This window comes from Bufo bufo, chromosome 9 (genome assembly GCF_905171765.1).
Source record: "Bufo bufo chromosome 9, aBufBuf1.1, whole genome shotgun sequence".
Taxonomy (NCBI): Eukaryota; Metazoa; Chordata; class Amphibia; order Anura; family Bufonidae; genus Bufo; species Bufo bufo.
In genome coordinates this window covers 52841027-52855377 of record NC_053397.1, presented here as the reverse complement: position 1 = coordinate 52855377, position 14351 = coordinate 52841027, and the positions used below count along the sequence as shown (strand labels likewise).

Below are 14351 nucleotides of genomic sequence, written 5' to 3'. Positions count from 1 at the left end.
GCGGCCCAGCTCTCAAATCTGCAAGAAATCTGCACCAAAACCGCACATAAATCTGCACTATTTATCATGGTGTTTTGTGTGTTTTTTTGGGCGTTTTTTCTGGGGGATTTTTGTGCAGATTTTTGTTCGGATTTTCTGTTCACTGAAGTCTAAGAGGGAAAACCACTCTACAGAAGGTGCGAAATTGTACGAATAATTGACTTGCTGCATATTTTATAATCTGCACAACAGGTCTATTTCTGCACCAAGTAAAATGCAAAGTGTACATGAGACAAATCTCATTCACTTTTCTGGTACTGTATTATGCTGCGTTTTTTCCACATGAAATATGCGCAGAAAAACAATGCACAATCCGCACTGTGCGCGGCACACAATGTGGGTGATCGTAGATAAGATCTGCACACATTTCCGTGGGGGTTTATGTGCATTTCTGCAACACATATGCACCAAAATATGGAAGATGAGATTTTTCGTGTGATTTTTGTTATTTTGCTTTGTAAATGCACGTGTGCCCCTGCAAATTCACAAACATTTACGCCAGGAAACTGGTACAAATGATGCTTGAAAACGACTCCAGTCAGAGTCACAACAGTGACAGCTGCAGGCTAGGAGAGGTACAACACAATTTAATAATTTTCATTTCTACTCTGCAAAATGACATTTCCTTTATGGCTGTTTCACACGAGTGAGTCCATTGCGGGAATCACGCTCCGTGTGTGTGAGTGAGTGGGATCCTCCATTCTGGACTTGCAGGAGCAAACGGCATTATCATGATTTATAATGCTGTGTATCTCTGCATGACCTGTATCTACAGAATCCTACTGACAGCTTTATGTCACTATGATCCTGTAGAAGTAAAGTCAAGCAGCGACACACAGCATTATAAATCATGATAAGGCCTCTTGCACACGACCGTATGGCTTTTTCAGTATTTTTAAGTCCGCAAAAAAAGGATCCGCAAAAAATACGGATGACGTCCGTGTGCATTCCGTTTTTTGCAGAACGGAACAGCTGGCCCCTGATAGAACAGTACTATCCTTGTCCGTCATGCGGACAATAAGGCCTCATGCACACGGCCGTTGTTTTGGCCCGCATCCCAGCCCCACGCATTGCACCCGCGCGGAAATCTCGCCCGTGTGAAAGAGGCCTTAGTGTATTGTCACAATGTTCTTCTCTTGCCATTGTTTTGGCATACAGCATTTTGTGTAGCTTTGTTTTGTGTTTTTGGTTGTTTTTTCCCAAATAGTGTGTTTAAGCTCCTGTTATTTTTAATTGTGTTTTTTTTTTTTTGTTTGCATTCCTTGTGATTTTTTGTAGAAAAGTATGTACCCCCTGTATTAGTGCTGGTGCTGTATTAGGCCTCTGGCATGGTTATAAGGGAAAATAATAGCATTCTTAATACAGAATTCTTAGTAAAATGTGGCTTGAGGGGTTAAGGCCCCTTTCACACGGGCGAGTATTCCGCGCGGATGCGATGCGTGAGGTGAACGCATTGCACCCGCACTGAATACCGACCCATTCATTTCTATGGGGCTGTGCACATGAGCGGTGATTTTCCCGCAACACTTGTGCGTTGCGTGAAAATCGCAGCATGCTCTATATTGTGCGTTTTTCAGGCCCCATAGAAGTAAATGGGGCCTGAAAATCATTATTATTTTCCCTTATAACAAGTGACCCCATTTTGGAAAGAAGACACCCCCAGGTATTTCGTGATGGGCATAGTGAGTTCATGGAAGTTTTTATTTTTTGTCACAAGTTAGTGGAATATGAGACTTTGTAAGAAAAAAAAAAAAAAAAAAAATCATCATTTTCCGCTAACTTGTGACAAAAAATTAAAAATTCTAGGAACTCGCCATGCCCCTCACGGAATACCTTGGGGTGTCTTCTTTCCAAAATGGGGTCACTTGTGGGGTAGTTATACTGCCCTGGCATTCTAGGGGCCCTAATGTGTGGTAAGTAGCTTGAAATCAGAATCTGTAAAAAATGGCCGGTGAAATCCTAAAGGTGCTCTTTGGAATGTGGGCCTTTTTGCCCACCTAGGCTGCAAAAAAGTGTCACACATGTGGTATCGCCGTACTTAGGAGAAGTTGGGCAATGTGTTTTGGGGTGTCATTTTACATATACCCATGCTGGGTGAGATAAATATCTTGGTCAAATGCCAACTTTGTATAAAAAAATGGGAAAAGTTGTCTTTTGCCAAGATATTTCTCTCACCCAGCATGGGTATATGTAAAATGACACCCCAAAACACATTGCCCAACTTCTCCTGAGTACGGAAATACCACATGTGTGACACTTTTTTGCAGCCTAGGTGGGCAAAGGGGCCCACATTCCAAAGAGCACCTTTTGGATTTCACCGGCCATTTTTTACAGATTTTGATTTCAAACTACTTCGCACGCATTTGGGCCCCTAAAATGCCAGGGCAGTATAACTACCCCACAAGTGACCCCATTTTGGAAAGAAGACACCCCAAGGTATTCCGTGATGGGCATAGTGAGTTCATGGAAGTTTTTATTTTTTGTCACAAGTTAGTGGAATATGAGACTTTGTAAGAAAAAAAAAAAAATCATCATTTTCCGCTAACTTGTGACAAAAAATAAAAAGTTCTATGAACTCACTATGCCCATCAGCGAATACCTTAGGGTGTCTACTTTCCGAAATGGGGTCATTTGTGGGGTGTTTGTACTGTCTGGCAATTGTAGAACCTCAGGAAACATGACAGGTGCTCAGAAAGTCAGAGCTGCTTCAAAAAGCGGAAATTCACATTTTTGTACCATAGTTTGTAAACGCTATAACTTTTACCCAAACCATTTTTTTTTTTTACCCAAACATTTTTTTTTAATCAAAGACATGTAGAACAATAAATTTTGAGAAAAATTTATATATGGATGTCGTTTTTTTTTGCAAAATTTTACAACTGAAAGTGAAAAATATAATTTTTTTGCAAAAAAATCTTTAAATTTCGATTAATAACAAAAAAAGTAAAAATGTCAGCAGCAATGCAATACCACCAAATGAAAGCTCTATTAGTGAGAAGAAAAAGAGGTAAAATTCATTTCGGTGGTAAGTTGCATGACCGAGCAATAAACTGTGAAAGTAGTGTAGGTCAGAAGTGTAAAAAGTGGCCTGGTCATTAAGGGTGTTTAACCACCTCCGGACCGCCTAACGCAGGATCGCGTTCCGGAGGTGGCAGCCCTGCGCAGAGTCACGCATATATGCGTCATCTCGCGATGGGCGAGATTTCCTGTGAACGCGCGCACACAGGCGCGCGCGCTCACAGGAACGGAAGGTAAGAGAGTTGATCTCCAGCCTGCCAGCGGCGATCGTTCGCTGGCAGGCTGGAGATGTGTTTTTTTTAACCCCTAACAGGTATATTAGACGCTGTTTTGATAACAGCGTCTAATATACCTGCTACCTGGTCCTCTGGTGGTCCCCTTTGTTTGGATCGACCACCAGAGGACACAGGTAGCTCAGTAAAGTCCCACCAAGCACCACTACACTACACTACACCCCCCCCCCGTCACTTATTAACCCCTTATTAGCCCCTGATCACCCCTGATCACCCCATATAGACTCCCTGATCACCCCCCTGTCATTGATCACCCCCCTGTCATTGATTACCCCCCTGTAAAGCTCCATTCAGATGTCCGCATGATTTTTACGGATCCACTGATAGATGGATCAGATCCGCAAAACGCATCCGGACGTCTGAATGAAGCCTTACAGGGGCGTGATCAATGACTGTGGTTATCACCCCATATAGACTCCCTGATCACCCCCCCTGTCATTGATTACACCCCTGTCATTGATCAACCCCCTGTAAAGCTCCATTCAGACGTCCGCATGATTTTTACGGATGCACTGATAGATGGATCCGATCCTCAAAACGCATCCGGACGTCTGAATGAAGCCTTACAGGGGCATGATCAATGACTGTGGTGATCACCCCATATAGACTCCCTGATCACCCCCCTGTAAAGCTCCATTCAGATGTCCGCATGATTTTTACGGATGCACTGATAGATGGATCCGATCCTCAAAACGCATCCGGACGTCTGAATGAAGCCTTACAGGGGCATGATCAATGACTGTGGTGATCACCCCATATAGACTCCCTGATCACCCCCCTGTAAAGCTCCATTCAGATGTCCGCATGATTTTTACGGATGCACTGATAGATGGATCCGATCCGCAAAACGCATCCGGACGTCTGAATGAAGCCTTACAGGGGCATGATCAATGACTGTGGTGATCACCCCATATAGACTCCCTGATCACCCCCCTGTCATTGATCACCCCCCTGTAAAGCTCCATTCAGATGTCCGCATGATTTTTACGGATGCACTGATAGATGGATCCGATCCGCAAAACGCATCCGGACGTCTGAATGAAGCCTTACAGGGGCATGATCAATGACTGTGGTGATCACCCCATATAGACTCCCTGATCACCCCCCTGTCATTGATCACCCCCCTGTAAAGCTCCATTCAGATGTCCGCATGATTTTTACGGATGCACTGATAGATGGATCCGATCCGCAAAACGCATCCGGACGTCTGAATGAAGCCTTACAGGGGCATGATCAATGACTGTGGTGATCACCCCATATAGACTCCCTGATCACCCCCCTGTCATTGATTACCCCCCTGTAAAGCTCCATTCAGATGTCCGCATGATTTTTACGGATGCACTGATAGATGGATCGGATCCGCAAAACGCATCCGGACGTCTGAATGAAGCCTTACAGGGGCATGATCAATGACTGTGGTGATCACCCCATATAGACTCCCTGATCACCCCCCTGTCATTGATCAACCCCCCTGTCATTGATCAACCCCCCTGTCATTGATCACCCCCCCTGTCATTGATCACCCCCCTGTCATTGATCCCCCCCTCTGTAAGGCTCCATTCAGATATTTTTTTGGCCCAAGTTAGCAGAATTTTTTTTTTTTTTTCTTACAAAGTCTCATATTCCACTAACTTGTGTCAAAAAATAAAATCTCACATGAACTCACCATACCCCTCACGGAATCCAAATGCGTAAAATTTTTTAGACATTTATATTTCAGACTTCTTCTCACGCTTTAGGGCCCCTAGAATGCCAGGGCAGTATAAATACCCCACATGTGACCCCATTTCGGAAAGAAGACACCCCCAGGTATTCCGTGAGGGGCATATTGAGTCCATGAAAGATTGAATTTTTTGTCCCAAGTTAGCGGAACGGGAGACTTTGTGAGAAAAAAATTAAAAATATCAATTTCCGCTAACTTGTGCCAAAAAAAAAAAATTTCTATGAACTCGCCATGCCCCTCATTGAATACCTTGGGGTGTCTTCTTTCCAAAATGGGGTCACATGTGGGGTATTTATACTGCTCTGGCATTCTAGGGGCCCCAAAGCGTGAGAAGAAGTCTGGTATCCAAATGTCTAAAAATGCCCTCCTAAAAGGAATTTGGGCACCTTTGCGCATCTAGGCTGCAAAAAAGTGTCACACATCTGGTATCGCCGTACTCAGGAGAAGTTGGGGAATGTGTTTTGGGGTGTCATTTTACATATACCCATGCTGGGTGAGAGAAATATCTTGGTCAAATGCCAACTTTGTATAAAAAAATGGGAAAAGTTGTCTTTTGCCAAGATATTTCTCTCACCCAGCATGGGTATATGTAAAATGACACCCCAAAACACATTCCCCAACTTCTCCTGAATACGGCGATACCACATGTGTGACACTTTTTTGCAGCCTAGGTGGGCAAAGGGGCCCATATTCCAAAGAGCACCTTTAGGATTTCACAGGTCATTTACCTACTTACCACACATTAGGGCCCCTGGAAAATGCCAGGGCAGTATAACTACCCCACAAGTGACCCCATTTTGGAAAGAAGACACCCCAAGGTATTCCGTGAGGGGCATGGCGAGTTCCTAGAATTTTTTATTTTTTGTCACAAGTTAGTGGAAAATGCTTATTTTTTTTTTTATTTTTTTTTTCATACAAAGTCTCATATTCCACTAACTTGTGACAAAAAATAAAAAGTTCCATGAACTCACTATGCCCATCAGCGAATACCTTGGGGTCTCTTCTTTCCAAAATGGGGTCACTTGTGGGGTAGTTATACTGCCCTGGCATTCTAGGGGCCCAAATGTGTGGTAAGGAGTTTGAAATCAAATTCTGTAAAAAATGACCTGTGAAATCCGAAAGGTGCTCTTTTGAATATGGGCCCCTTTGCCCACCTAGGCTGCAAAAAAGTGTCACACATCTGGTATCTCCGTAATCGGGAGAAGTTGGGGAATGTGTTTTGGGGTGTCATTTTACATATACCCATGCTGGGTGAGAGAAATATCTTGGCAAAAGACAACTTTTCCCATTTTTTTTATACAAAGTTGGCATTTGACCAAGATATTTATCTCACCCAGCATGGGTATATGTAAAAAGACACCCCAAAACACATTCCTCAACTTCTCCTGAATACAGAGATACCAGATGTGTGACACTTTTTTGCAGCCTAGGTGGGCAAAGGGGCCCACATTCCAAAGAGCACCTTTCGGATTTCACAGGTCATTTACCTACTTACCATACATTTGGGCCCCTAGAATGCCAGGGCAGTATAACTACCCCACAAGTGACCCCATTTTGGAAAGAAGAGACCCCAAGGTATTCGCTGATGGGCATAGTGAGTTCATGGAAGTTTTTATTTTTTGTCACAAGTTTGTGGAATATGAGACTTTGTATGAAAAAAAAAATTAAAAAACAAATCATCATTTTCCACTAACTTGTGACAAAAAATAAAAAATTCTAGGAACTCGCCATGCCCCTCACGGAATACCTTGGGGTGTCTTCTTTCCAAAATGGGGTCACTTGTGGGGTAGTTATACTGCCCTGGTATTCTAGGGGCCCAAATGTGTGGTAAGGAGTTTGAAATCAAATTCAGGAAAAAATGAGGAGTGAAATCCGAAAGGTGCTCTTTGGAATATGGGCCCCTTTGCCCACCTAGGCTGCAAAAAAGTGTCACACATCTGGTATCCCCGTACTCAGGAGAAGTTGAGGAATGTGTTTTGGGGTGTCTTTTTACATATACCCATGCTGGGTGAGATAAATATCTTGGTCAAATGACAACTTTGTATAAAAAAATGGGAAAAGTTGTCTTTTGCCAAGATATTTCTCTCACCCAGCATGGGTATATATAAAATGACACCCCAAAACACATTCCCCACCTTCTCCTGAGTACGGAGATACCAGATGTGTGACACTTTTTTGCAGCCTAGGTGGGCAAAGGGGCCCATATTCCAAAGAGCACCTTTCGGATTTCACAGGTCATTTTTTACAGAATTTGATTTCAAACTCCTTACCACACATTTGGGCCCCTAGAATGCCAGGGCAGTATAACTACCCCACAAGTGACCCCATTTCGGAAAGTACACACCCTAAGGTATTCGCTGATGGGCATAGTGAGTTCATAAAACTTTTTATTTTTTGTCACAAGTTAGTGGAATATGAGACTTTGTAAGAAAAAAAAAAAAAAAAAAAAAAATCATAATTTTCCGCTAACTTGTGACAAAAAATAAAAAGTTCTATGAACTCACTATGCCCATCAGCGAATACCTTAGGGTGTGTACTTTCAGAAATGGGGTCATTTGTGGGGTGTTTGTACTGTCTGGGCATTGTAGAACCTCAGGAAACATGACAGGTGCTCAGAAAGTCAGAGCTGCTTCAAAAAGCGGAAATTCACATTTTTGTACCATAGTTTGTAAACGCTATAACTTTTACCCAAACCATTTTTTTTTTACCCAAACATTTTTTTTTTATCAAAGACATGTAGAACTATAAATTTAGAGCAAAATTTCTATATGGATGTCGTTTTTTTTGCAAAATTTTACTACTGAAAGTGAAAAATGTCATTTTTTTGCAAAAAAATCGTTAAATTTCGATTAATAACAAAAAAAGTAAAAATGTCAGCAGCAATGAAATACCACCAAATGAAAGCTCTATTAGTGAGAAGAAAAGGAGGTAAAATTCATTTGGGTGGTAAGTTGCATGACCGAGCAATAAACGGTGAAAGTAGTGTAGGTCAGAAGTGTAAAAAGTGGCCTGGTCTTTCAGGGTGTTTAAGCACTGGGGGCTGAGGTGGTTAAGCTAAGGGGGCTGAGGTGGTTAAGAGGCTCCTCTGTCCTCCACTAGCTATCTGTATTAGGCCTCATGCACGGCGTCATAGCAACCAATGACGCCGTGCGCTCTCGGCCGTGGAACCCGTTTGAACTTGTTATCAGTATAAAAGACACCTGTCCACAACCTCAAACAGTCACACTCCAAACTCCACTATGGCCAAGACCAAAGAGCTCTCGAAGGACACCAGAAACAAAATTGTAGACCTGCACCAGGCTGGGAAGACTGGATCTGCAATAGGCAAGCAGTGATGGCCAGTTCGCATTGTTGCTGCCATCTTTTCTCACAAGTCCAGCGAGGCACAGGTAAGCCCTTACCTGTGCCTGTGCGCGAGCCGGTCTGAAAACAAGTGCGGTCACCGGGAGCAGGCAGGTCCGAGAACAGCCTGATGAAGGCCCCCGGCGGCTGTTCTCGGACCTGCCTGCTCCCGGTGACCGCACTTGTTTTCAGACCGGCTCGCGCAGAGGCACAGGTAAGGGCTTACCTGTGCCTCGCCGGACTTGTGAGAAAAGACGGCAGCTCGCATGTGTTCGCGGGCGAACAATGCAAACTGGCCATCACTGATCCCAAACACACCGCCTGGGCAACGAAGGAATGGCTTCGTAAAAAGCATTTCAAGGTCCTGGAGTGGCCTAGCCAGTCTCCAGATCTCAACCCCATAGAAAACCTTTGGAGGGAGTTGAAAGTCCGTGTTGCCCAGCGACAGCCCCAGAACATCACTGCTCTAGAGGAGATCTGCATGGAGGAATGGGCCAAAATACCAGCAACAGGGTGTGAAAAGCTTGTGAAGACTTACAGAAAACGTTTGACCTCTGTCATTGCCAACAAAGGGTATATAACAAAGTATTGGGATGAACTTTTGTTATTGACCAAATACTTATTTTCCACCATAATTTGCAAATAAATTCTTAAAAAATCTGACAATGTGATTTTCTGGATTTTTTTTTTTCTCATTCTGTCTCTCATAGTTGAGGTATACCTATGATGAAAATGACAGGTCTCTCTTATCTTTTTATGGTCTCATGCACACGGCTGTGGGGGCGGCCGTGGCCGTGTTGCGGCCTGCAAACGGCGGGTCGGCAATCCACGGCCGTGGGCCATGTGCACCGCGCATCACGGATGCGGACCCGTTCACTTGAATGGGTCCGCAATTCAGGAGATGCGGAACAGAGTTATGGAACACCGGAAGCACTACAGAGTGCTTCCATGGTGTTCCTTTCCGTTGTTCCGCACTGCAAATAAATATGACATAGTCAAGTTGAATGGGTCCGGCCTGTGTGCATGAGGCCTAAGTGGGAGAACTTGCACAATTGGTGGCTGACTAAATACTTTTTTGCCCCACTGTACACTTTGTGGATTTTTTCTGTACGGAAATTGACATGCAGTGCAGATTTCCGAATCCGCAGCGTATCAATGATGTTTGCGATTTTAGCTGCGAATTTCACCCTTTTCTAAAGAAGGGTGAGATCTGTGGCAAAACCAAATCAAAAACCGCTGTAAGAAATTGTGGATATTGGTGCGAATATTGTACAGAAACGCATATAAATCCGCACTGAAACTTGCGCGGATCTTATGTGCGTTCACCCGCAGGAGGCCTTAAACCATCCCATTCTCCTCGTAAAAACAGCTAATAAAGATTAATTTATAAGGCTACTTTCACATTTGCGTTTTGGCTTTCCGCTTGCAGCGTTTTGGTATCCAACTGACGAAACTGAGCCAAACGGATCCGTCCTGACACACAATGTAAGTCAATGGGGACGGATCCGTCCTGGCACACAATGTAAGTCAATGGGGACGGATCCGTTTTCTCTGACACAATCTGGCACAATAGAAAACGGATCCGTCATGGCTATAGAAGACATAATACAACCGGATCCGTTAATGACGAATGCATGCAGTTGTATAAGGCCTCATGCACACGACAGTTGTTTTTCTCGGCCTCCGTTCCGTTTTTTTTTGCGGATAGGATGGGGACCCATTCATTTCAATGAGTCAGCAAAAAAATGCTGATAGCTCATCCGTTTGTGTTCCAAGTCCGTTGTCCGTGTTTCCCTTCAGCAAAAAAAATAGTGCATGTCCTACTTTTTTCACATTTGCGGACAAGGATAGCCCTTTATTACAAGTTATCTGTGGAAAAAAAACGGATCCTCCAAAAAAAACCGGATGCCGCATCCTTTTTTTTGGCGGACGCACAATTTGCGGACGCAAAAAACAACTGTCGTGTGCATGTAGCCTTATTGTAATGAAAGCGTTTTTGCGGATCCATTACGGATATGCAAAAAAAACGCTAATGTGAAAGTAGTCCAAATGATATGTACCCAAAAATGGTGCCACAAAAAAAAGATAAACCATCAATTTCTTTAAAAAATGTTCCCACAGTAGTTACTTCTATGTGAAACTAATAACAGTTTTTATTTCTGCGATACTTTTTATGCCCAGTGCCTTGTAAGGGCTCATGCACACAACCGCATGTATTTTGCAGTCCGCAAAACACGAATACGCAAAAAATACGGATGGCCAAGGTCTTGTTACCAGTGGGGTACCTCAGAGATCTGTTCTAGGACCCATATTGTTTAATATCTTTATCAGCGAAATTGCAGAAGGCCTCGATGGTAAGGTTTGTCTTTTTGCTGATGACACAAAGATTTGTAACAGGGTTGATGTTCCTGGAGGGATACACCAAATGTAAAAGGATTTAGGGAAAACTAGAGGAATGGTCAAAAATCTGGCAACTAAAATGTAATGTTGATAAGTGCAAGATAATGCACCTGGGGCGTAAAAACCCAAGAGCAGAATATAAAATCAGTGATACAGTCCTAACCTCAGTATCTGAGGAAAGGGATTTAGGGGTCATTATTTCAGAAGACTTAAAGGTAGGCAGACAATGTCAGAGCAGCAGCAAATGCTAGCAGAATGCTTGGGTGTATAGGGAGAGGCATTACCAGTAGAAAGAGGGAGGTGCTCATGCCGCTCTACAGAGCACTAGTGAGACCTCATTTGGAGTATTGTGCGCAGTACTGGAGACCATATCTCCAGAAGGATATTGATACTTTGGAGAGAGTTCAGAGAAGAGCTACTAAACTGGTACATGGATTGCAGGATAAAACTTACCAGGAAAGATTAAAGGACCTTAACATATAAAGCTTGGAAGAAAGACGAGACGGAGGGGATATGATAGAAACTGCTAAATACATAAAGGGAATCAACAAGGTAAAAGAGGAGAGAATATTTAAAAGAAGAAAAACTGCTACAAGAGGACATAGTTTTAAATTAGAGGGGCAAAGGTTTAAAAGTAATATAAGGAAGTATTACTTTACTGAGAGAGTAGTGGATGCATGGAATAGCCTTCCTGCAGAAGTGGTAGCTGCAAATACAGTGAAGGGGTTTAAGCATGCATGGGATAGGCATAAGGCCATCCTTAATATAAGATAGGGCCAGGGGCTATCCATAGTATTCAGTATATTGGGCAGACTAGATGGGCCAAATGGTTCTTATCTGCCGACACATTCTATGTTTCTATGTATTCCGTATTTTACGAAACGACCGACTCTTAGGGCTCATGCACACAAACTAATTTTCTTCCCGTGTCTATTCCATTTTTTTTATTTTGCAGACCGTCTGCAAAACCATTCATTTCAGTGGGTCTGAAAAAAAACAAACAAACGGAAGTTACTTCTTGTGCATTTCGTTTCCGTATTTTCGTGCCGCAAAAAAATAGATGTCCTATTATTGTCCGCATTACGGAGAAGGATAGGACTGTTCTATTAGGGGCTGGCTGTTCCGTTTTGTAAAATATGGAATACACACAGACATCATCCATACTTTTTACAGATCCGTTTTTTTTTATGGACCGCAAAATACATACGGTCGTGTCCATAAGCACTTAATAAAACAGTCCTATCGTTGTCCGCACTGCGGACAATAATAGGACATGTTCTATTTCTTTGCGGAACGGACACGGAAAGAAAATACGTTCATGTGCATGAGTCCTAATAGAACATGTTCTATTTTTAGGCGGAACGGACATACGGAAATGGAATGCATACGGAGTAACTTCCATTTTTTTTGCGGCCCCATTGAAATTAATGGTTTTGCATACGGTCCGGACATGGAAAGAAAATACGTTTGAGTGCATGAGCCCTAATGCCCGCTGTGTATTCACCCACAGCTGACTGCCCATTGTGCCCTGTCGGTCCCACGCCACACCCTACACGGTCACCGGAAATCACCGCGAGAATACGTTGCCCATCGTCTGTCGCCCTTCTCAAAGATGGCGTCCTTGGTCGCCGGCTCACGTGACCGCAGCCCTGCAGCTCCCTCTATGGAGGTGTATGGCCGTTGGTGAAGGCTGTTTTGTATTTACCCCCACAATGCACCGCGCGCTCCGCGGGAAACCAAAATGGCGAAGGTCTGTAACCGAACCGGGCCGTTTGCTGTACCCATGTAAGCTGCGGGTTGTCACCTGGAGCCGGAGCGGAAGACTGACCGGAGACCACTCGGTTGTGCGCACTGGTGATTTCGCTGTGGGGGCGCTCGGCGCCACTGAAGTGACCGAATGAGGTGAGCGCGCCGGCCGCTGGGAAGTGCTGTGACCCCGGGGCGTCCGGTCACCTGAGGGCCGGGTGGTGCCCGCCGTCCGTGAGCGGTAACTCATCTGCCCGCCGCGATCTCTGTGTGCACGAGGCCTGGTACAAAGGGCGCTTCTTTGTCATGTGACCGCTTAGAGTGCTAGCTCTTCGACCCAGCGCCTCCCTACCTGGCCTCCATTGTGACCAGGTATTTGCCCTACCGTGCTCATCACCCCCCCCCCCCCCTAAACAAGAAGCCATAAGTGTGTGCCCCCCCTAAACAAGAAGCCATGTGTGTGCCCCCCCTAAACAAGAAGCCATAAGTGTGTGCCCCCCCTAAACAAGAAGCCATAAGTGTGCCCCCCCCCAACAAGAAGCCATAAGTGTGCCCCCCCCAACAAGAAGCCATAAGTGTGTGCCCCCCCCCCAACAAGAAGCCATAAGTGTGTGCCCCCCCTAAACAAGAAGCCATAAGTGTGTGCCCCCCCTAAACAAGAAGCCATAAGTGTGTGCCCCCCCTAAACAAGAAGCCATAAGTGTGTGCCCCCCCTAAACAAGAAGCCAAAAGTGTGTGCCCCCCCCAACAAGAAGCCATAAGTGTGTGCCCCCCCCTAGATAAGAAGCCATAAGTGTGTGCCCCCCCCCTAGACAAGAAGCCATAAGTGTGTGCCCCCCCCTAGACAAGAAGCCATAAGTGTGTGCCCCCCCCTAGACAAGAAGCCATAAGTGTGTGCCCCCCCAACAAGAAGCCATAAGTGTGGGCCCCCCCTAAACAAGAAGCCATAAGTGTGTGCCCCCCCTAAACAAGAAGCCAAAAGTGTGTGCCCCCCCCAACAAGAAGCCATAAGTGTGTGCCCCCCCCTAGATAAGAAGCCATAAGTGTGTGCCCCCCCCCCTAGACAAGAAGCCATAAGTGTGTGCCCCCCCCTAGACAAGAAGCCATAAGTGTGTGCCCCCCCCTAGACAAGAAGCCATAAGTGTGTGCCCCCCCAACAAGAAGCCATAAGTGTGGGCCCCCCCCTAAACAAGAAGCCTTAAGTGTGTGCCCCCCCCTAAACAAGAAGCCATAAGTGTGTGCCCCCCCCAACAAGAAGCCATAAGTGTGTGCCCCCCCCAACAAGAAGCCATAAGTGTGTGCCCCCAACAAGAAGCCATAAGTGTGTGCCCCCAACAAGAAGCCATAAGTGTGTGCCCCCAACAAGAAGCCATAAGTGTGTGCCCCCAACAAGAAGCCATAAGTGTGTGCCCCCCCCCCCTAAACAAGAAGCCTTAAGTGTGTGCCCCCCCCTAAACAAGAAGCCTTAAGTGTGTGCCCCCCCCCCTAAACAAGAAGCCTTAAGTGTGTGCCCCCCCCCCCCTAAACAAGAAGCCTTAAGTGTGTGCCCCCCCCCTAAACAAGAAGCCTTAAGTGTGTGGCCCCCCCCCTAAACAAGAAGCCATAAGTGTGTGCCCCCCCCCCTAAACAAGAAGCCATAAGTGTGTGCCCCCCCTAAACAAGAAGCCATAAGTGTGTGCCCCCCCCCTAAACAAGAAGCCATAAGTGTGTGCCCCCCCAACAAGAAGCCATAAGTGTGTCCCCCCAACAAGAAGCCATAAGTGTGGGCCCCCCCTAAACAAGAAGCCATA

The 14351-nt window shown here is 45.2% G+C and overlaps 1 protein-coding gene across 1 annotated transcript in view; it reads left to right on the top strand.

The window, feature by feature from the left end:
* Nucleotides 1–12460: 12460 nt before the first annotated feature.
* The window catches only part of MTF2 (metal response element binding transcription factor 2), a 41174-nt gene continuing 39283 nt past the window's right edge, over nucleotides 12461–14351 (top strand). The window contains exon 1 of the mRNA XM_040408355.1: nucleotides 12461–12717. Within this exon, the coding sequence (XP_040264289.1) occupies nucleotides 12713–12717 (5 nt within the window). The 5' untranslated portion in view covers nucleotides 12461–12712. The remainder of the gene's footprint in view (nucleotides 12718–14351) is intronic.